The sequence below is a fragment of the Muntiacus reevesi genome, chromosome 1 (genome assembly GCF_963930625.1).
Source record: "Muntiacus reevesi chromosome 1, mMunRee1.1, whole genome shotgun sequence".
Classification (NCBI taxonomy): domain Eukaryota; kingdom Metazoa; phylum Chordata; class Mammalia; order Artiodactyla; family Cervidae; genus Muntiacus; species Muntiacus reevesi.
In genome coordinates, this window is record NC_089249.1 from 94298566 (window position 1) to 94323809 (window position 25244).

General features: G+C 35.1%; 1 protein-coding gene across 3 annotated transcripts in view; it reads right to left on the reverse strand.

Annotated features, from left to right (window-relative positions):
* Positions 1–12: 12 nt before the first annotated feature.
* CEPT1 (choline/ethanolamine phosphotransferase 1) overlaps positions 13–25244 on the reverse strand; it is a 37559-nt gene continuing 12327 nt past the window's right edge. Inside the window, exons 4-9 of one of the 3 annotated variants that reach the window (XM_065907013.1) lie at positions 22633–22774; positions 17438–17600; positions 2747–2878; positions 2122–2280; positions 1503–1628; positions 13–786 (exon numbers count right to left, since the gene is read on the reverse strand). In XM_065907013.1, the coding sequence (XP_065763085.1) occupies positions 667–786; positions 1503–1628; positions 2122–2280; positions 2747–2878; positions 17438–17600; positions 22633–22774 (842 nt within the window). In that variant the 3' untranslated portion in view covers positions 13–666. Of the gene's footprint in view, positions 787–1502; positions 1629–2121; positions 2281–2746; positions 2879–9836; positions 9922–17437; positions 17601–22632; positions 22775–25244 lie in introns of all 3 variants that reach the window. The other 2 variants (XM_065907015.1, XM_065907014.1) reach the window with 2 other exon arrangements.

The following is a 25244-nucleotide window of genomic DNA, read 5'->3' on the forward strand; positions in this document are numbered from 1 at the left end:
GAAAAAAGACTGGCTTTCAGATCATATGTTTATTTAAAAAAATAAAATGGATCGACAAAGTTATCACATTATTATGCATGCTAACAGGATTTCCCAAGCCCATGAGATACCGTATCTTGAGCAATAAAAAAATGACTTCCTCAACAATGTAAAGATAGGAAACTTTTCAATCCAAATTCAAAATCTTTATCAAGTTCCACCTCATAAGCTAATAGGATATATCTGTGCCACAAGCTGAGCTCCTTAGTAAAGAAAGCTTGAGAAGATACTAAACAAGGATGTCACTAAGAAGATGATGATTTGTTAAAATTATAAAGCAACCAATTTTGGCCTGCAAATATTCTACACTAGAAATCACCACTGGGGATCTGCTCCCCATGATGATTTTACTCTGAATCCAGGATAACTACAAACACATGGTAATTTTTTCTTGCATGCTTTCTTGGGCCAACCCTGCATGACAACACGTACATTTACAGGATGGAACTTGAAATTCCCATTCTCACACAGGGATAGTTAAGGAGTGTTATCAATAACAAAGAATAAAAGTTATACAACATTGATTATTATAAATTACTCTTGTTCTTAACCGCCCCATTCTCCTTAATATGTTTGGATTCTTTCCTGCAGAAAACATGAGCTTCCTATGTAACATCAGTTACATCATTAATGATGATTAGAATGAGCTGTAGAGACCTTGATTCTGAAGACATGTATATGCAGGTGAGATGCAATCTGATTGCAAACGCTAACACAGTAGCGAATCAAATCAAAGAAAGAGAAAACCTGGAAAATACAAAAAAAAAAAAAGAGAGAGATTATTAGATTCTCAGCACCTACTCAGGCCATCCCTAAAGCCGGAGAGGCTTCTGACTTTCTTCTCTTCTCCTGAAATTCATCTTCAATTCCATGCAATTTAATAACTCAATTTCCCCACAGATCTCCTTTACACCAAGGAGCAACAAACTTAGTGAATATTTTATGCTTTGTGGACCATACTTTGTCACACTGTTCAACTCTGCCTCTGAAGCATAAAAGCAACCACAGACAAGATATGACAGGTTTTAACTATGTTTCAAGAAAACTTTATTTACAAAACATGGCCACTGGCCCACATAGTATAGTCTGCCAGCTACTACTGCCTTATAGTCGGAAATATGGAATTTATGAGCCAGGATGTAGGCAGGACTAATAAGAATACAAAAGAATGACTAAAGACGAAGTCACAGGGAACTCTCATGAAGTCCCACAAATGTTTTCTGGTATTCTAAAACATTATAATTTTTAAAAAAAATTTTGGCCACACCCCATCGCCTGTAGGATCTTAGTTCCCTGATCAGGGATAGAACCCAAGCTCCTCATTTTGGAAGGTGGAGTTTTAACCACTGGATGGCTGGGGAAGTCCCTAAATCATTATATGATCTCTCTCTCAGGACTGGCCCACTGACACAAGAAAACAAGCAGCCTCCAAATCATGAAATAGAACACAGTACCAAACTTACCAGGGCTATCCAAAGTACAATATACTCATCAATAAAGCTGTTAAAATACTGGTCCAGAAACAACAGTGCTGGCCCGATGAAGGCTGTGTCATGCAGATGCATCTCACTTTTGGTCATGTGTGCCACCTACGGAAAGAAGAGTCAGTGATGCAGGCAGCCGGTTCACTTTACAGCAATTGTGAGCTACACAGTAAATCAGCATTGTGATCACATATCATCTTTCAAGAACCCATTAGCAGTATCTGCTGAATGTTCAAAACTAAGATGACAACAAGAGTGGGTTTGAGAGCTATAACACTGAAAGTATGTACCATGACAACAAAATCACCCCCAGAAGAGCTCTTCACAAGGAGCCATAAGTGTACAGAATGAGAATGAAGAATAGAGACAAACTAAATAATCAAATTAAACTGTGGACAGAAGAGTTGCAGAGGTTTTAGGAGCTTCTGTTAATCTCAAATTTTAGCTTCATATAAGAGTAAAAACAGCTCCTATGTTGATGTCAAGAGATTTTGACTGGAGGAGAGCAAACTCCAGAATTGCTTAAGAAACTGTGAAATAAAAACTCTGGCCATAAAACCAAAATAAGAAGAAAGTTAAAAACAAAACTGGTGCTTACCACAAGCTTATTGGTGATTTTGGCAGATACAAAACCAAATGTCAATATATAAAGACAGGGATGCTTTTCGAAAAGCTGAACTGCTGATTTCTTGTAGATCATTGCAGCTAATGTAATTACTGATCCAATATGGAGGAAAGGAGAAAGGACACTTGTTCCCTGTTTAGAGTAAAGAGAAGTCAGGAATTAGTGGTTTTCTATACTGATCAGATACTGTATGGATCTGCTTGATGTAAGACAGAGCAACTCAAACTTCTAAGAACCGCATGGTGTCTTGACAGCCAGCAATTTTTATAACTGAACACCAGAACAGCTAGGGAAAAGTAGCAGTGTGGACTGGTAAGGCACAAACTGATTTTACTTAAAGAGGCCAGACGTATTTTACAAAGTAGACTGCACTCTTTAAAAAAGATACACGTTTTTAAAAGTGTGTGTGTGAGTATATGTGCATGCACAAAAATATGCAAATATGAGCATAACGCTAAGTGCAAATTCTCAATTAACAAGTGATTTTTAATTAATTCAAATAAAAAACAAAGCAATTACAAAACTAAGTCCAAGCACAGAGATTACAAAACTCAAGTTTGAGCACAGACAATAACCAGAAATCTTAAGAAATACTTACTGCTATCGTTGATCCATTTTTTCCAACACCACCTGTGAAGATTACACGGAAGTAATTTGTACAGGAAAATATGGTCCCTGCTACAGTACAAAGCGCAGGAAAAATTTTCATTTGAATATTCAGCACTGGAATCTTCAATAGGTAGAGAGAGAGAGCAATTAATATATATATATATATATATATACACACACATATACAGATTAAAATAACAAAACACATATTTGATTCATATTCTGATAAATTCCCCATTCCTTCTATAGTCTGTAAATACTCAAACTGACAGAAGTTTCCCTAGCCTTTCCATTATAAACAACATAACAAGTCTCAACAAATGAGAGACTACATAAAAATTAATCTTACTCGTGATAAAACTTAAGGAAAAAAAAACGGATTCAACTTTATTAGTCTGTGTCATAGCTAAGTTCACCTAACAAATCCCAGAAGTCTGGCAGCACTGAATCAGGTTATCTTCTAGCCTTTTTATAAAAGAAGTAAGTTTTGTTTTTTTCTTTGTGCATTTTTTGAACTCTACTGGTAAATCTGTAACTAGTTATTAATTGTTATGAGAAAAGCATAGAGCATAAAGGACCAGAAGTATGTGCAACAAGATTAAAAAAAATCTCCAAACTTGAGAATGGAAGACGAAAGAAAGTTCTACTGAAAAGAGGTCCCAATTCCAAACTGTTGGGATATAAGCTGCTAGCAAAAGCAGAGAGCAACTAAGAAAGCATTCATATTTAAGAAGCTTCTGATAATCTCAAATTGTAGCTTCACATAAAAGTAAAAATAGCTCCCATATTGATGTCAAGAGGTTCTCATTGGAGGACAGAAAACTCAGGGACAGGAGGAAAAATATATGACACACACCCAAGCAGGTACAGCTCTATAACTGTGTATCCAAAATTTTAACATACAAGTTTACTTTCCAGAAGAAGTAAGTAATACATTTTTGTAGTGTACTGAAAATATGAATCGATTTACCTAAAGTAAGGTGGGGGGGGGGGTGCTGAGGAGATTGAGATCATGTATCTAACCTTGCAAATACAATACCCTCATTTAAAACAAAACACACTTGTACTAAATCTTAGAAATCATTTAAGATTTCCTTTTTACACTTCTCTTTTTAGCTTTTCTGAGGTCTCTAATTTTGTATGGAAGTATGGAAGGAAAAGAAAGCAACAGTAAAATGATACATTCTATTAAGAGAAACAAAATGGCTCTAGAAGTAAGATCCCAAAAGCAATGGTTTTCCAACAGCAACCATTCCAAAACAATGGTTTAGTAGGCATTGAGTTCTTACAATGAAGACATTTTAATCAGGGCTGTTTATACTTTTCAGGGCTGCCATCTGCCTATATTTTAAAAATCAAGTAAAGAAATGTGACATTGCCCATTCTTTTTGTGTATAAAACCCCATGAAGATTGACAGATACAAAATTAAACATTTAGATACTCTGTTTCTTTAAAACTCTCAAGAACTCAGTTTATTTACACAACTCTATGACCTCTTGCAAAACTGCCGTCTAAAAAACGGGAAAATCAACTATTCAAATTTCAAGTTGTACTATGGCAGTGTTTAATTTTCTAAAATGAAATAGGTCAACTTAAAAAATTAAGCCCAGAACTTTATGGAGCACCTTAAATTGTCCCCTTCTTTCTCTAATTGATCTCCAAACCCTTACAGTCCAAATTCAAAGTTTCTTTTCAGTAAAGGAGAAAATCAACACCACAGGGCGCTCTGAACTCCAAGAGATTTTTTTTTTCCCTCTCATTCAGAAAACTAAAGGTACAATCTAAATCTGATGCACCTCGCTGAAATTCAATACTCTGGCTAGTTCCCCTTTCCCTCCAGAGACAAAGGACCTGCCTGGCAAAGGAGGAAATACTACACTCTTTCAGATTTCAAAGGAAGCAAAGCATTAATCCATTACAGGGGCATGCCTTTATTAGGGCCAGGGTGCTAAATGAGTGCCAGTGACCTAGTGCCACAACTAAATGAGTGTGGTAGTAATTTGTGCCACAACTGAACTGAATAATATCACAACTGTATTTAAAATTTGGTGACAATGGTTTAGGATCATGAAAATTTCTGCTCTTTGAAAGAACAAACAGCAACATTAGAAAAGCCAGGCAAAGCAGTAAAAGCCAGGCAAACCTTGGACTACAAACCAAGCTACAGACTTGGGGCAAAGAATCATAAACATTCTTAAAGCCCTCTTCACTTCTGTCATATATGATAGCTATATACACCAAAACATTCACTCCTGAATGTAGGTTTATGCTTAAATTGATTTTTATATTCTCTAGAACCCTGGATATTGTAGGTGCTCAATATAAACTTGTCAAACAGATTAAGATGTCCTCCCTTTCTCTTACTCTCTATGTAGAACTTTTTTGAGATACTATTCAGACACATCTTGCCCCCTCATTAAGAAGGAAAAAGGAAGTTAGCTACAAGAAAATCTGAGGCAATGTGAAGGAAAAGCTGAATTGAATCCCAAGTACTACCAGGTTATCCCTTAAAAATCAGCCCAACTGAACCACCTATAAAAAGTACTAAAAGAGTTGTCACTTTCACCTCACTCAAGATCAAGGAGGGTGGACACATTCTGTCTTTCTCAATCTTTCTCCTTCTGTCCTCATCTTCCTGGAATGTATTCAAGGTGATCAAAGTGCATCTGCTTTATAGACACTGACAGAAAGGTGTTTCAAAACCACCTTCATCTCAGGTGTGTCCTCAGACACTACTCAGAATGTCCTCAGTTTTTGTGGCTGGAAAGAATACAAACTCACTTGGGTCACAGTGTCTGCTCTATAGCTAGGGTGAAATCCTCAAGTTGTTGCTTAGTCTGGTTGTTGTTAAGTTGTGTCTGACTCTGTGACCCCACGGACTGTGGCCCACCAGGCTCCTCTGTCCATGGGATTCTCCAGGCAAGAATAGTGGAGTGAGTTGCCATTTTCTTCTCCAAAGAGTCTTCCCGACCCAGGGATCTAACCCCTGACTCCTGCTTGGCAGGCAAATTCTTTACCACTGAGCCACCCAGGAAGCCCAAAATCCTTTGGACTCATGCCATAAATAATATAACCAAATAGTACCAATCTAATGTAATCCATTTTCCAGAGATGAAAAAAATCTTAAAACTCTCAGGTTTACAAATTACAACAGACATAGGTATTTGCTGAATCGCTTGGATTAAAGCAAAATTTCAGTTGCTAATAAAATACTCTTACATGCTTTGTAAATTCCAGCAGAAAGTATAATTTTGAGATTAGATACTTTCTTCCAAAGAATGTGGATATGTTTGTTTGTAAATTATGACCAACCTAGACAGCATTTTAAAAAGCAGAGAAATTACTTTGCCAACAAAGGTCCATCTAGTCAAAGGCATGGTTTTTCCAGTGGACATGTATGGCTGTGAGAGTTGGACTATAAAGAAAGCTGAGCACCAAAGAATTGGTGCTTTTGAACTGTGGTGTTGGAGAAGACTCTTGGGAGTCCCTTGGACTGAAAAAGAGACCCAACCAGTCCATCCTAAAGGAGATGGGTCCTGAGTGTTCATTGGAGGGACTGATATTGAAGCTGAAACTCTAATACTTTGGCCACCTGATGCAAAGAGCTGACTCATTTGAAAAGACCCTGATGCTGGGAAAGATTGAAGGCAGGAGGAGAAGGGGACGACAGAGGACGAGATGGTTGGATGGCATCATTGACTCAATGGAGATGAGTTTGAGTAAACTCCGGGAGTTGATGATGGACAGGGAGGCCTGGCGTGCTGCAGTCCATGGGGTTGCAAAGAGTCAGACACAACTGAGCGACCGAACTCAATGTCTGGTTTACTTACGTATAAAGGCACTCCTGAAGTCTTTCAGTTTAAGAGTAAGATACCTAATGAATTCTACCTAATGAATTCTGAAACTTCACCTGTAATATGTTTGTGTGTACACTCAGTCATGTCTGACTCTTTGTGACCCCATGGACTGTGGACCGCCAGACTCCTCTGTCCATGGCAATTTTCCAGGCAAGAATACTGAAGTGTGTTGCCATTTCCTCCTCTGGGGGAATCTTCCTGACCCAGGGATCGAACTTCTGTCTCTTGTGTTTCCTGCATTGGTAGGTGGATTCTTTACCAACTGTGCCACCTGGGAAGCTCTTTTCCTATAAAGTCCCTCACCTGTAATAACACCCACCATTTGCCTTAACTGGATTCTAGAAGGTGTCTCCTGGTTTAGCACACTTTTATTTAACACACATCAACTGCTACTTAAAGAATCAAATGTCAGTGAAAGTAACCAGCAGGGGCTTTTATGTGGATCCTTCCAAAGTAATATTCCTTTTTTCAAGAGTGATACATATGATAGAAGATAGATCCAAGATATCCCAAAAAGATATATTCTTTTGGAGAAGCAATACATACAAATGATGTCTTGTTTCTTGCAATGTATAAACTATAGTAACTTTTGTGCATGAGAGTAATTTCTTTTCTTAAAACATGGGAGAAAAGAAACAAACCACACACACAAAAATCCTAACCAACCTAAACAAACAAAAACTAACTACAACCTCTGGTAAAACAAACAAACAAAATCTCTTTGAAGAAAAAAAAAAAAGCAAAAAGTGGGTGCTCAATAAGCAGTAGATGGAAATCACTTACCTTTGTAAAACAGCTGATCTTCTAAAATCAGCTTTAAGAAGACATTTGCACTGTTTTTATTTGTTTTCGCCATAAAGCTGCTTTCTTAAATATCAATAAAAGTCTTTAAATGAGGATTTGGAAGGCAATTTCCATTTTATGTCCTCAGGCTCAAAAGAGACAAAAAATTCATTCCTGGGCCCTAAATAAATATCTCCTCTCCATTTTGGCACACAAATAAATCAGAGCACTGGAAGTATAGTCTTTCCTGAACTAAGACAATGCATTTCAAAACACCTTATTCAGCCATGAGCTCATGGGGTCATGTATAAAGAAAAAAAGAAACAGAGTGGATGAAGTCAATTATGGAAATCTGCACTGAAAACTGCTCAAAGAATACAAATATTTCTCTAAGCATCTGTATATCACGAGAGAGGGCAAGTCCTTTCCTTTTAGTTTAATGATGGTAACAGTAGAACCAATGATACTAATAATAAGACACAGGTCTGGGACTGTTTCCTTACCGCAACCTAACCTCGCTAATACTGCAACTGAATTGTTGGGTCTGGGACCTCCAATTCAGACTTGGGTCTGAGAGTTCCTCAGGTTACTTCTTTAAACATAAAAAAGAATGATTGTATATATCTTGTCAATAAAGACAAGACAAAATATCTGATCCTTTTAAAGAAAAATAATTTCTGTTATGCACATGTATAGATTCTGTGTATAAATCCTAAAAAAGGGAACATGTTTACTTGAAGCAAATTTACTGCCAGGTTATCACCTAAAAATTAAGGATATGTGTATAGCCTGCGTGAATACACAACTACACTGACAACAATGCTTTCTGTACTTCCATGCTGATATGGATAATTAGGTATACATACCTGATGTTGACTTGTAAGCCAGAAATTCTATTTTTTTTGCTATTGATATGTTGAAACACTACAGGTAATTTATATGTGTATAAGAGATGCAAAGTAATTTTGGAGGGGGAGATATTTTGGTATAAAACACAAAGCCTATGAAAAAAATAATATAGTCAAGAAATAAAAAACAATTGAGAGAGACAAGCTTTAGGCTTTATAAAATAGTTTCAGGAGAAGACTACTTTTTCTTTCCTTCTTCCATAGCCAAATTGTTTAAAACTATTACCTATTTAATAGTTTTATAGCTACTTATAACTTTTTAGCTATTTAGCCTACAAGAGAGCAAAAGTAATAATATTACAGTGAAATCTAAGATCTACAGAGAGATACATATATATAGGACATGTTTATATATCTATAGATCTTGGATTTCACTAGAGACAGTACTGGCATTTGAGACTAATGTGTAAAAAAGATGTGATTTTGAATGATACTATGCATGAACGGTTTCAGAATTTTCCTGGTTGACTAACGATTATGTTTATTCCTTCATTTCCCTCTTCACAAGGCTATCCTGTCACCAAAAGGCATTATGCAATTTCTGGTAATAAATACTTAAGGAAGAATGTTAATTATACTTCCTTGAGTATCAAATTCACCATCATTAAATAAGTTAGGTAATGGGAAAACTGTGCTCAGTAAATTTCCCTTATACTTAAATATTAATCTGACTTTTAAGAACTGTGTTTGTTTAGGAGTAGGAAAAATTCCAATTGTAAGAGCAGCCACAACTTCTCTTGAAGGCTTATCATTTGATGGAGACTGTTCCTGAGTGCTTTACACATACTCATTTAATCCACAAAATAACCTTATCAGACAGGTACTATTATTGTCCTCATTTTACAAGAGGAGAAAACTAAGCCACAGAGAGTTGAATTACAGATCAAGTTCACTCAGTAGGCAGTGAAGCCAGTACCAAACTCAGGCAGTCTGGTTCCTCAGCCTGTGTTCTTGACCCCCATGTATTATATATATTATATTCTCTCTCCAGAAGTTTGTGGGAAAAAACTTGTATTTGTTGGGGATGACTATATTTCAGGTCAGGTTGAAAATCAGGGTCTTGGCTTGTTGAAACAATCCTATAGCATTGATTTCAATAAGCATTTGTTCTGTTCTGGGGTCAAAATTAATTTACTACCAAAATTCATTATTCAGCTTTAAGCATATAATAGAGAAACTAGTAGACTCATGTAGTTCAGCAAGAGAATAAAAGATCTGACTTAAGTCTTTTCATTGGTTAACTTGATATACTACCTGCTGTTCCCTCACTTACACAATGGGATAACAAATAATAATTCTGAAAGCCTTTAAAAATACCCTTGAAAGGGACCTACTGAACCACATAACTCCAAATAGTAAAATTCACTATGCCCTAAAGAGAAGTTTGTATCCTAACGTTGCTGTGACTTTTTGTTTCCAGAGAGAACAAAATAATTTGACGTATCACCTTTTAAGTGGATTATACTGCATTAGAAAAACACAAGCAAAAGACAACATGCATGACGTGGGATACACAATGTGAAGAGTTACCATAGATTGCCAAAAAGGTGGTCCTCCAATCACTGCCAGCAAATGCATGATTATTATGAAGATTTGCACTTCAGTCACATCAATTCTGATTAGGTACAAAAAGCCAAAAAAGCAGAATTACTCAAAACAATTTCAAGTTAATTACTTGCAAGCTTAGCAGCATTCCTCTATCATGCACAATAGAAAAAAAATCTCAAATATTGAGGAAAGGGGAAAAGGAGGTGTCAAAAATTTGTTATGAGCAAAATCAAATAAAATCCAGAGCGTTTTCATTTAATTTAATGAATTTCACAGAGCAATAAAAACCCCTCCTTTCTAAAGAAAATTTCTGAAGTTGGGTTGAAACTATAGCTTAACCTTTCTCACCAAAAAAAAAAAAAGAAAGAAAAAAAAAGTGTGTATATTAAATTCTGAATGTCAAGCAGAGGACTACACTGTACTGGTATACAAGATCTTGAAATAAGTGCTTTGTAGTATCAAATGGAAGAAATGGTGAGCTTTCACTAAAGTAACATAAATCACAGATGCACAACTTACTGCCCTTTATATTCATTTAATGCCTTCCATGGTATGGGTGTGGAAAAAAAAAATCACCCAATTCTCAAATTCTTATGCTTATTATGTCAATTACTCTAAGACATCTGGAAAGAAGATACTGAAAGCAGTCAAGAATTAGCTTTGAGGTTGTTGGAAATGATCTTTACAGTCAAGAAGACACAAACCTGGGACAAAAACAGGGCAGTGGAAATGAGAAGCCTGAGAGTCTGAAAAAAGAATACGGGCAAAAAGACTGAGAAGTAAAGCGCAAACTGGTGCTCCTTTCCCTCCATAAACTAGCACTTTGTATAATCTTGAGGCTGTCCTTCTCAGATTATTGGGTCCAAATGCCTTTCAGTTTTGATGATTTACCCTGCAGTATGCTCACACAAAATGTCTGTACAAGGTTATTTATTACAGCATTATTTATGGTAGCAAAGCTTTAAAAATATCCCTCAATGAGGGAATAGTTATAGAAAGTATGGTTTTGTACTTCCATACAATGGACTATTGGGTAGTTTTTTTAAAAAAGAGTGGGGCAGCTCTCTATCTGGTGATATGGAAAAATATCAGTTATATTAGGCGGAAAAAAAAGTTGCAGAAAAGTATATGCTACTTTTTGTGTAAAAAAAAAGAAGAAAAATAATATTTCATTTTAATTTTTGCCAATAATTACATAACAAATTTCTGGAAGGGTACATTACAAACTAGGAACAGTGGGTACCTACTGGAGAGGGCAGTGTGAGAACTGGACAGCCGGGAAATGAGGACAAGAGACTACTCACTGCATACCTGTTTTATAATGTTAGTTTTTAAACAAGGTGAATAATTTATCTACTAAGATAAACTAAAAAAAAAAAAAATCAGTCTAAGAAAAGTGGACAGCAACAACAGCAAGAGGGTTCAAATTCTAGAGCAAAACAGAGTCTCCATTTCTAAAATTGATACTTCAAGCAGACAATCTACAATGTGAGCTTAAGAAATGTGAGTTTTATGCTCATAATAAACAACTAGACTGAAGCCAGTCTCTCACAACTGAAGAAACTGATCTTTGATTGCTCAATAATGTTTTTTAAACAGAAGCGTATTAAGCTGCAAACACATAGTGATGTAGTTATCTTGATACACACATTTATTGGAAAGAAAAATGGACTGAATTAGGCTAAAAAGAATCTGTAGAGCTGACCTGGTGAGTGATGTTGCCAATAAGGGGAATTACACTCAGTAGCAGACTCAGGAGACTAAGCAGGTGTCAAAGATGATCGACTCTGTCTTGGGTGGAGGAGGGTAGACATCTTACAACATTTTGCTGGATATATGAAGTAGCCTTCTGGGAGGGGAAGGGCCAGAAGTATAGAATTACAAAATAAAAATGGAGGGAACCTCATGCAATTAATCTATGTACCTTGGATGAATGTAAGAGATTAGGAAACATGAATGATTTATACAAAGCCCCAAACTGGGATTCCTAGGGAAATTTTTATGGATTTTATAGCCTGTTTGGAAACTTTGGAAGACAGAATTTTGTAAACCATTCAGATAATATCACTGAATTTAGATCAACAATGCCTTAATGTTAGGAAGGAGAGTCAAGGAAAACTTACTTACCAGTTGGTAATTAGTTAAGAATATTTTTTCCCATGTGTTTATATGATTTAGAGGAATACTCTGTACTCCCTCCTACTGTCAATCATGAGAACTGCCTATTACCAATCCTGGATGTGTGGCTCTAATCATTCTAATGATTATCAGTCTAATCACTGACTGTTAATGAAAAAGGGTGCAGTGTGAGACTATCCCCAAAGACAGAAAAAGCAAGCTAAGAGGGACACGGGGCAGAAACAACAGTGAACAAGAATTAATAATTCTGTTTAGAAGAGAATTGGTTACCTGACAGTCCATTTTTTCATCCTCCACTAAGAAGTCTCTCAGTATGGGCTGAATTTACTGTGACACATATTAGGAGGGGGCTCATCTTATGTTTTTTTGGCTATACAGGAAAGACATAATTATCTAGAGGGAAAATTCTATATAAAGGCAGGAATTCAGCATTTCTATAGCCACTTGCTTATTATTTTTTTCTTCAAAATAACAACATGGGTGATAATATTTCCAAGTGCTAGAACTATTTCTCTAAAACAAAAGGAAACAAAAAAAATCAATCTCCATAACTACAGCAAAAAATAAACCCTTCAGAGTACAAGGGCTATGGGGTAGAAAACCACCTAAAACACCATAGTGATTTTTTTTAAAAGACATGGGAAAACAAATCTCATTATCTGTAGGATTAGAGTTCCACAGCCTGAGAGTTTCAGAGGAGGGGAACTAGAGGATAATAGGTACAATTTTCTATAACCAAGAAAGTATTTAAATATCTTGACTGGTATTGCTTAATAATTTCTTACTTCTACTTTATTTTATAATAGGTTTTGTCAAAGAACAAAAGACAACTCCCCAAATGCTGTGGATGAATCTATGAGTGCTCTGGTCAGAACACAAAAAATTACTACAACAAGCCAACAACAAACAATATCCTGGTGGTTGTCACAGAAGAAAGATGGGAAAAAAGCAAACTAGCTGTGGAGACAGCTCTCTCATTTTTCTGACTGGCAGGCTGCAAGTGTGGCAGTCCTGAGTCAAAATAACCTTACAGACTCACAGCAAAGCCCTTGGTCCATTACTCCTTACAGTATCCTAGTGATCTACTGATCACTACTGAGGTAAAGATATCAGGGTATCCTAAATAAATATGAATAATTTAAACTTCTGAACAAGAAATAGAAATTTTCTAGTTGGAGTGATGATCTTAGGGAGCCTTCATCACCAGAGAAAGGCAGCTTAGAAAGTTCCCTGATCAGGACAATTATTACATAAGAAGTACAGCTTTTAAAAGTGGTTAAGGGGTATAACAACTCCGAATCATTTAAGTTACCTAATTGTAAAGAAAATTTCTATTCTGAATGTTTCATTTTATGCGTTTGGTTTGAATTCCAACAAGACTCAGCATTAACTGAGGGATGTGAAGGGATTTAACTGACATTCTGTGAACATCGATAAACATGTTTATCATCATTTTCTAGGACTTTTAATATCAGAAATAAGACAATTTAATCTAGTTTTTTCCTACATATAACATACGTATTACAAAGATGTACTTGCAGTTAATTTGGAAATTAATTTTTCTGTTAAACTACATATATGTAAATATGATTTTGTTTTAACTGGGTTGGCTACTAGCTTGGTTAACAGAGAAAGTGCACTAGGGTTAAATTCACAATGTCATAAAAATTCTGATTTGTACAATCTGGCTTGTCAGTTGTTATTTTAAAAGAAGTATTCCTCTTAGAAGTCACTGAAGCGGGCTGAAGTCCTAGTTAAGGATTAGATTGTTATTAATTACAGATTTGCAATTATTTGTAAATGAATCTGATGTTCTAGGGAACTTATACATAAGCAGAATTGGATGGCATTATCGGCACAATAGACATGAGTTTGAGCAAACTTCGGGAGATGGTGAAGGACAAGGAAGCCTGGTGTGCCGGAGTCCATGGGGTTGCAAAGAGTCAGATTTGACTTAGCGGCTATATTGGTATTGGCAGACTGAAGACTGACCTAGAAATTCAACATACTGCCTTCCAATATTTTACTTTCTACCCTTGATAAGGGGCAAACTGGGCATGACAAACTTAATGTTAATAACATTAACCATACAGCTAAGAGACAACTAAGAGTATTTTAAAGTCAAGTTTTGTTCTTTGGCCCATTTTTTTATTGGGTCATTTATTTTTCTGGAATTGAGCTGCAGGAGTTGCTTGTATATTTTTGAGATTAATCCTTTGCCTGTTGCTTTATTTGCTATTATTTTCTCCCAATCTGAGGGCTGTCTTTTCACCTTGCTTATAGTTTCCTTTGTTGTGCAAAAGCTTTTAAGTTTCATTAGGTCCCATTTGTTTATTTTTGCTTTTATTTCCCATATTCTGGGAGGTGGGTCATAGAGAATCCTGCTGTGATTCATGTCGGAGAGTGTTTTGCCTATGTTCTCCTCTAGGAGCCCATCAGCAGACGAATGGATAAGGAAGCTGTGGTACATATACACCATGGAATATTACTCAGCCATTAAAAAGAATTCATTTGAATCAGTTCTAATGAGATGGATGAAACTGGAGCCAATTATATAGAGTGAAGTAAGCCAGAAGGATAAAGAACATTACAGCATACTAACACATATATATGGAATTTAGAAAGATGGTAACAATAACCCTATATGCAAAACAGAAAAAGAGACACAGATGTACAGAACAGACTTTGGGACTCTGTGGGAGAAGGCGAAGGTGGGATGTTTCGAGAGAACAGCATCGAAACATGTATATTATCTAGGGTGAAACAGACCACCAGCCCAGGTTGGATGCATGAGTCAGGTGCTCGGGCCTGGTGCACTGGGAAGACCCAGAGGAATCGGGTAGAGAGGGAGGTGGGAGGGGGGATCGGGATGGGGAATACATGTAACTCCATGACTGATTCATGTCAATGTATGACAAAACCCACTACAATATTGTAAAGTAATTAGCCTCCAACTAATAAAAATAAATGAAAAAAAAAAAAGTCAAGTTTTATATATAAAGCCTAAGCCTCTATTTTTGAGATAAGTTGAAATATTTAAAACAGTACTATCTTACCACATGAATGACTATAGGGATCTTTAGAGTATCTGAGAAAACTAAAACAAAACAACCCATTCAGTGACTCTGAATAAGAGGAATGAAAGTTTAGGTCTCAAATTTAAGGGGCAGCCTATCCTTATCACCTTTGGAAATAGAGAAATTAGAAGAGAGGACTCCCATCTCATTTAGTAATAATCTCAGAGTTAAATAAAGAGGTCATGGACATATTCTTCCTCTCAAAATAGCGGTATCAATTTTGGAAGAAACCTGGAAATTAGTGGGAGTTATTAACACAGGTCTTATAACGAAAATGAACACTTACTATATATGATAAGCCCTGTAGTCAGCACATAGCATGTTTTTTACTTTTTTAACCTTCACAACTATCCTAGGAGGTAGGAAATATTACCACTATTTATAAATGAGGAGATCGGGTCAGATACGGTAAGTGACTTTTCCAAGGTTATAGAATGGTAAGTGGAAGAGTCTTGAAAGAAATTAACGTTGTTCCTCCACAGTGCTGAAACTCTTCTAATTTTCAGTCTACTAATCATCTGGGACAAACATTTGACATATGCTTTTACCTTGCTATCATTAAGATGTCTGTATGTTTCAGCATGACCCTTCTCACATTCTAACACAATTTTCCCTAAAATGGCAGAATGCAACAGGCAACAGCTAACACAAGTTTATATACTAATAAGTTGAAGTAAGTTGGAAATAAATTAGAAAGAACTGTTTCTGAAGCTTAGAACTTCCTCTGAACTTTGTAAAGAAAAAAGAAAGTACATCTGACAATTTCATTTCTATGATCAAATCAGTTAAAGCAACACACATTAAAAGCAAATGAAAATCTATGCAAGTTAGCAATTGATAAAAGTGAAGACAATATATCTGGAGAAAAAATGTATTCCTAAAACATTATTCATGATGTTAAAATTAAAATGCATTAGTTTTAGAAACATTTTAATAGGAAGCACTCTATAAACAGAAGGTACTTTGTTATAAACAGACAAAGTGAAGGTAAAAGAGTCAATATCCTGACTGTTAGTTAAGAACACTAGCGGAAAAAAACCTTTGGTGAGTTTAACGTTAATAAATGAGCTATCAAAAATTATAAATCTAGACAACTGCAGTGAGCATAAAGCTTCAGGTCTTTGGAGAAAGCACTAGAAACAGGTTAAAGGTGAAGGAGTGCTAAAGAATGACACATCCTGAACTATGCACATTATTCTACTCTGGGAGGGAATCTCACAAAAAACTATGCCAATACATTGTAATTCAACTGAAAATGGCTTCAGTTTCGCTTCTAAAACATGCCTATAGTACTTCTTAATATATTCCATATTCCAAGTTAACTTGAAAAAATGGTGTAGGATATCCCTCACTATTAATTTGTCCCCACAGCCACCACTACCACCACTGAATAAATGGATTTGCAATGCTGCAAGATACTTTTCAGAAAGCACTCTGCTATCAGAGACTCACTATTTCTATCATATTACTGAAACGTTTTTGGATATGGGTACTCAATGCACAAAACCTAATGCAGCCTTCTAGCCTTGTATTGCTAGAATGATCTATAATATGAACAGTTCCCCAATACTATTTTTTTCCCAATACTATTTAAACTGTAAAAATTTTTTTGAAAAACTGTTTTTCTTGTAAATAAAACCTTTCAGACTAAAGTGTAAAGAATTCTGAAAAATTTCACTGGGAAACCATTTCCTAGTAAGTTTTTTTGAACTTTTAAAAGTCATAAGGCCAAAATTATAATTCTAATATGAAGGGGGAAAAAGATATTACTTACTCTGTTAGCATTAAAGAAATAATATTTACCAAAACAAAATAGAACAAAGAAGGTATTCAAAGAACGACCGATAGTAACATGAAAAGCTAAGAATACTTAGTTTTTAAAGCACAACTAAGAGAGGAAAACAGTAAGCAAAACAAATAGAAGTGACAATAGCTTCTAGCATTATTTTTTTTAAACCAAGATCATTTAATAGAAGCAGAGGAACTAGTACCAGGTATCTTAAAGAATATTAAGAGAATAAACAGAATCTTTCCTATATAATTATAAAGAAGCTTCTCAAATTATCTAAGGAAAACTCTGCTTGGCTTATTTTTTTCAAAATATAAATACCAAAAAGTTCCGTTAAATGGTGGAAAGGTATTTGTTTCAAAAATATTACATAGATCAAAAATAATATAAGGTACATCATGTAAATGGGAGAGAACTGTTTTTAGTATCAAATTACCAGAAATATTAATTTCAAAAAATTTTGTTTAATAGGGTGGATTTTTATTGCCCTATTATACATTAAAATTATTTGTTTTCTAACGACCTGTTGTCTGTGAAATACCACAAGGAAGAGTTTTGAATTTTTGTTTTTTAATTACTCTGTGCATGACAAAGGTGCCGTCTTTATTGAGTTCACGCCATTGTTCATTGGACAGCATGAATATTCTAGCAGTTACCGTGAAGTTCCAGAACCAAGGTCCCAGGGTTCCTGTGAGAAGCTGGCATATTATAATTATGATCTGGGACTCTGTAACATCGAATCTATGCATAAGGAAACAAACATTTCAAAATAACTTTACTCAGAACTTTTGCTAAAGAGCCCTACGAAAACAAGGGAGCAAAAACAGATTTAAAATGTAGCATTCTCCGACATCTAAAGATTCAATGATACAATTTATACAGCACTATTATCATCCTTATGCATACAGGTATTCTTACCCAAATCAAAACAGTATAGAAGTTTAAAAATCAAAACTAATACACTGAACAAATGGCCTACAAACAGGCAGATGGAAACAATGGAAGTAAAAACACAGAGTCAATGCTCAATTACCTAGGAATGCTGAATACTGCTGCCAACACAATCACTGTCTGTGACGTAGGTCCCGTCAGTGCCAGAATCTACCCAGGCTTCCCAGTGGATAAAAATACTTCCCAGAAGCCCCAGTGGACAGTCATCTACGTGTCTGAAAAACCACTAATCATCTGACACCCCTTTACTTCTCCATACCTCATCCTGCTCCTGCCTTTGCAAGCTCAGTAAAATTATCATATGGATGTAGAAAGGGCAAGTAGGAGAGTGAATGTGTGACTTCTTTTGATATGGTCAGAGCAAAAATCAAATTGGCCATTTCTCTATCCTGCTTCCCTGATAATCTCTAGTCTAGAATCTTCTTCTTCCTCTCTTCCCTTAATTCCTCATAAGCATTATATCTCTCTACTGTATAGGATTACTTTATTAGTCATAAAAGTCATTAAAACATCCAATATAATCACTAAAGAAGTTTTGGAACACATGGTGACAGAAAAAGAGACTTCAAATAAAAACTACACAACAAAAATTAAGAACTGAGGAATGAGAATGAGAAAAAAGTCTATGATTTTACCTGATGATTTGAGAGTCCAAACTACAGTCTAGGTTTTACATCAATATAAATAGCTATTTTAGTATATTACCTATAATTTGATAAAATTTAAATGGGCAAGTCCAACTGAATTATTACTGAGGGGAAAAAAAACAGGAACTACAAACTAAAAGGAAAATCTTTGATACTAAATAATTCATGTGATAAATCTTAAACATTTAAAGACAGGTAGATCCTATACAGGGATTTGGAAATTCCCTCCTTCTTTTATTTTTTATTGAAGTATATAGTTGATTTACAATGTTTTGTTAGTTTCTACTCTATAGCCAAGTGATTCAGTTATATAAGATATAACATTATATATATAAAATATGTTATATATATAATATTCTTTTTTATATTCTTTTCTATTATGGTTTATTACAGGGTATTGAATATAATTCCCTGTGCTATACAGTAGGATCTTCTTGTTTACCTATTTTATATATAGGAAATTTCCTAATTCTTAATCCACAGAAAGTATTAACAGACAGCAATTTTTAATTACTTGGAGGTAGGAGGTCTCTGAGTACTTATTCTTTAGAGGTTATTTGGATAAGAAGATGAACTTGATTTGTCAAACTATCAGTAAATACATAGCCTATTAACTTTTTTCAATTAACTACAGAAAAGGAAAACATCATAAGTTATTTATTTACACAGGAATAAATGTTGGTGGCCAGGTTTTTGGTTAATGTAAATGTGAAACCCTAGATGTATGAACTGAAAAATGCCATAAACTGAAATAATATCTGTAAAAGTGATAGACTCACAGAAGGAACCTTAGATATAAAAACTCTTACAAGTTGGGAAATGAGGCCCATGAAAGTCATGGGCCTTGCCCAAGCTGATACACAGATAATATGGAGATAACTCCTGAGGAAAGTCACTGGCATGAGTTCAATCTATTACAATTTCTTTCTTTTATTCTCTTCTGAAAAGATAATTTGAGTATTTTTTTTCCTGAAATAGTAATTGAAGGGTTTTACCTTTTACAATGTGTAAGAATTTTTAAGGCCTTCATTTTATATAAATATAGTTTTATTAAAGATTGTTTAGGATTTCTAAGCATTTAATTTATAAAAATGACTCTATACATACAAGTTATATATTTAAAAGTATCTAGATATAGAGGGCTTAGGCCTTAAGAAATAGGAATTCTTTCATTTAATATAATCCATGAACAATTAAAAGACTATTTTACAAATGTTTACCCATGAGCTTCAATTCATAATTTTTCTTTTCCCCCTAACCTATGCTTCTATGAAGTTCTAACATCTAAGACCGTATCCCTCCCTCAGTTTTTCATATCCAGGGCTAGGAAAAGTTCCAAAGGTATAAACTGGGTCAAGAAGGGTCCCAATTAACAGTATTTATCTTCATCAGATCTCTACTTGCTTAGTCCAGAAGCACTGTCAGGGCAGAGGTCTGTCTAGATGTGAAAGGTATTGTGCAAGGCAGCTTTTAGCAAATCAGATTTCAGTGATCAGAGCAAAGATATAGCTCATAATTGCATTCACTTCTATTCCCTACAGTATGGCCTCATTTTGAGTCTTGGCAGCATTTAGCATTGTTCTCCTTTGAAATTCATCCCTCTTCTGGCTTTTCATTCTGGTATGCCTCCTCCTACTCTGGCTGTTCAATAATTTTCACAGGCTTCTAGGCTTGCTCTCTACATTTTCTGCTATCCTCAATCTGTTTGGATGTCTAAAATCCCTCACATACATGTTCTAGAGAAAACTATTTTTTCAAATAGGTTCCTCTCCCTCACATACATGTTCTAGAGAAAACTATTCCTTCAAATAGGTTCCTTTTCCCATCTTTCATTCAGCCACCCTAGAAGGGGAAATGGGACTCATTCCAATCTCTGCTCTCTCATTCATTCTCCATATCCAAATACAGACTATCCTATAGTTTCTACCTGCTAAGTTTCTCTCCAACATATCCCTTTCTTGTCTTTTTTTTTTTTTTTTTTTAAGATTTTTTGATGTGGATCATTTTTAAAGTCTCTATTGACTTTGTTATGATACCACTTCTGTTTCGTGTTTCGGTCCTTTGGACACAAGGCATGTGGTATGTTAGCTCCCTGACCAGGGGTTGAATCCACATTCCCCGCACTGCAAGGCGAAGCACCAACCACTGGATGGTCAGAGAAGCTCCCCCTTTCTCTGCACTAGCACTGTGACTGTGCTAGCTCAGATTTCACCACTCCTCATACTTAAGCATGTTAATGCCTCCTAAAGGATCTAACTTCCGTCACAGCCCACTCCAATTCACCCTCCAAACTGCTGCCAGACTGATCTTTTTCTCAGTTCCTGCAAAGGTTCTCCGTTGATTGAGGATGAAAAACCCTCAGTTCTTGGCAGAACACAGAAGGCCCGTGATTTTCTGGATCTTCTCCAGCCTTATCTCCTCCCACACCCCTACAGGCATCTTATGATTTAACAGTATAGCTTGCAATTCTCCAAGTACGTATTTCATCAAAGGAATATACCACATGGGAAATTTCAAGACTGGCAAAAAGAAAGCAGTCATAGCAAATCACTCCTAAAAATACTGTCTATTCAACTCTTCTCCTGCTCCATGGTTCATTTTCTTTCCTTTCTTCACTTCCCACACTGTAAGACTGGTGCTGCTTTATTTGAATGGGAAAGAAAATAAATTAGGGCTAAATGATAAATAAACTTTCAAAATAAGGGTTTGAAAGTTAACCCTAACATAATAACCAATGAAACATAAACTATGTGAAATCCAAGTACTACAAATTCTGCTATTTTTGAAAACAATAACATTATTAACAATTACAACTGAATTAGGGAAAATCAAGTGATCTTAGAAGTCCTTTATATTTTGTGGTTTTTACCTAATGTAGATAAAGACTATGAAAACATTACTGAGATTACAATGAAACTATGAAAATACTGAAAAAAAAATCTGTACACAATATTTTTGATTACTGCATTTTTAAATAAGTATCTGATATCTTCTATATTTTCTGAGCATAGATCATTTTATAAACTGCTGATGAAAGCACAGAATGCAGTTTTCAATTAGAAACTCATGGCCACTATTGTCACTTAAGCTGTGCCTTAAACACATTCTCTAAATCCCTCTATTTTTAAGTCATTCCAAGACATGTCTTTAACATTCAGATTATTATTAATTATTCATTTACTGTCATAAGAACACCTTAAATCCTATTTAAATAAGGTTAGCAAAAATCACCTGAAGAGAACTTGTAGGGGACAGCTAAATGTCTATGCCTTCTGGCTTTTTCAAGGACTAGAAAACTAAGTTTATCAGTGACCTAAAATTCTAAAATCCATTAATGATTTGTCTTAATGAAAGACTTGGTTAAGATGGTCTCCTATCACTTCACATCAGAGATTTTTATTATGATATTCCATGAAGTTTTCAGAGTCTTTTCTCATTTTTTTTTTCATCTAACCTGCACCAGGAAAAAAATAAAAGATTAACTAGAGTAGTGTAAATCAGATTTGTGATACTTAATTAAACACCAATTGGTGAATTCCATCCTTAACCTTTTCAAGACTGGCTTACTCATTAATATTTACACATACACACACAAAATATTTACAGAAAAGTGCTAATCATTAAGGAGGAACTATTCATTTTGGAGTTCAAAGAAAGTTCCTATTTCATTTCTTAAATTCTTAAGCATTTTGTTGGCAGTAATAATCTATATGGTGTGCTCATATCCATTAATGTATCAAGAGCTTAGATATTTATAGATTCATAAATAAAAACAATGTGAAGAGAGTAAAATCTAATTCAGCTATGATATATAAGGAGTTGCTCTTAGCTTTCATAAACTATCTTTTCTTTCCTGAAAATACAAGTTCATAGGTCAAAATAAAATGCAGTATTAAGATGAATTAACAGTGGGGAAAAAGAAAAATGAATTTGAGGGAAATACAGTTGGATATGAGTGAAGGGGCTACTATTTTTCATATTACTTTAAAAATATTGGTTGGGAGTTTCTAATATTTCCTTTTAAACAGTGTGACAGAAGGACACATGATAAAATGATGACAGTTTCTTTTATTTACTAAACTAGTGATTTGATCAATTTCTAATACTTAAATATCTATAAGCAACATTCTTTGTATCTGAGAGAGAAAAAACACACACCATTAAGTGTTACTTACATTCCAAATCGCAATGTTCCAGAAACGTATGTTTGCCAGTGTGCACAATAGAACATGAATGTCCCAGCAAAACAACAAAAAAACATCCAATCAGGGTTTGTCCCCAGTTGCACTGTAATACAAGTTCCAAGAACCACAAAAACTGAAAAAGAAAGATTACAATGAAAACTAAACAATCTGATTAAGAAACATTAACTAAGCTGGTAATGATTTTAGATGAGGCAAAAAGAAAACATGCTATGAATGTTTAATCTTTTTTCAGTCATCTACGCAAATAGGAAAGCAGGCTACAGTCTTTTATATTAACATTTACCCTGTAACTTCAATCTGTTCTTTCACTATACCACTAGGTGAAAACAAACTTCTTGAAAGCAACTAATATACTTTGGTGTTTTTTTGGAGTACATGTGTATCTCGCTTTATTTCACTTAACAGAAACTGTGCTTCCAGATATTGCATTTTTTTCCCAATTAAAGGTTTGTGGCAGCCTTGCATTGCATGTCTATAAGTGCCACTTTATTTTCAACAGTTTTAGCTCATTTAGTATCTCTGTGTCACATTTTAGTAATTGTTAAAATACTTCCAATTTTTTTCCATTATTACATTTGTCATGATTTCTGATCAGTAACCTTTGATGTTACTACTGCAAAAAAGATTACAACTTGCTGAAGGCTCAGATGGTAGCATTTTTTTAATCAATAAAGTATTTTTTAATTAAATAGTATACATTTTTCAGACATAATGCTATTGCACAGTTAACAGACTAAAGCGCAGTGCAAAAATAACTTATACATACACTAGGAAATCAAAAAAACTTGTTTCGCTTTATTGCAATATTCACTTTACTGCAGTGGTCTGAAACTGAATCCACAATACATCTGAGGTATGGCTGTATTCCCTCAACTCAATGATAAGAGTACTAGTGAGCAGTGCAAAACTACAAGGCAGAAAGCCAAAAAGAAAGAAAAACAAAGGCCTAGATAATTCACTGGCTAGATAATCTACTGGCTTCAGATAGCAATCTTTTTTATTTGGCAGATTTCACTATGGGTAATATACATTAAAAACAAAAAAAGGACTGCCTATAAAAGTTTTGAACTCAAACTACAATGCAAAAATGACTATCACTTAGAAAAAAAAACAGAAGACCTATCATTCTGCTGTTACCAAATTAAATTATAGTAATTTTTCAAGATGCCCAACTAGCATCTTCAGTAGAAGCTTTTTCTTGAGTCTTAAGAGTTACATGAAATTATCTATTCCTTCCCCTTTGCTAAGCAAGCTGCTATCAGGATACAACCAAACAATGATTTTAACATACACTTACATTTGTGAATCTGAGTTCACAAAGTAAAACCATCAAGGGTTTTTGTTTGCCTCTTTAAAAATATTTTAAACGCTGTGCCAAATGACAAGAAACCAACTGAAGAACTAAATAAAAAAATAAGTGTGTTAGGAGGAATATGTGGCAAAGTGGGGAGTCAGGGGGAGCAGAGTTCTTGAAAGGAAGACTAGTTAGAAACTGTCATTTCATTTCTAAATCTCTTTTTTCCCTCTGAAGAAGTACTAAATTATTATTATTTAAATGGTACAAATAAAGACATACCACATATAATCTAATTAGAGTAATTCATCTTTTGCTAGCACCTTTTAATGTATTTTTTCCTAGTCTTTTCATCGAAGCCCACTATCACAGCTACAGTCCAAGTCTGTAATGAAATTTTAAATGTCTGTATAATATCCATTTAAATAAAAAGACTATCTTATAAAACTGATCAACATTTATCTACCAGTACAAAATTAATAGCTAACATAACCTGGAGCAGAATCAGAATTCAGAAATATCTTTAGAGTTGAAACAATGGCTGAACTTACTAAGTGTTCATATGAGATGTCTAGAACAGGCAAATTCGTAGAGACAGTAAGTTAGTGGTTACCAGGGCCTGGGGGAAGTAGGGAATGCAGAGTCACCACTAGCAAATGACTCCCTTTCGGAGTGGAAAGGAAAAAACTGACATCTGACAAAATGTTTTGGAATTAGAGGGCTTCCCTGGTATCTCAGCTGGTAAAGAATCCACCTGAAATGCAGGTGACCCCGGTTCAATTCCTGGGTCGGGAAGATCGCCTGGAGAAGAAACAGGTTACCCATTCCAGTATTCTTGAGCTTCCCTGGTAGCTCAGCTGGTAAAGAATCCGCCTGCTATGTGGGAGACCTGGGTTGGGAAGATCCCCTGGAGAAGGGAACGGCTACCCACTCCAGTGCTGTGACCTGGAGAATTCCATGGACTATATAGTCCATGGGGTTGCAAAGAGTCAGACACGATTAAGCGACTTTCACTTTCACTTTGGAATTAGATAATGGTAACGGCTGCATAATTTTGTGACTACACTAAAAGTCACTAAATTGTACACTTTAAAAGGATGAATTTTACAGTAAGTGAATTATATCTTAACAAAAACTTTAAAAAGGCAAAAACAAAAATACAAAGACTATGAATTACTTAGTCTCCCATTACTGAACTCTCATCTATAATTTATGAGATTTTTTTTCATGATAACAATTATGCCCTAAGAATTTTAAAACAACAGGTGCCAAAACAATAATATTTAGG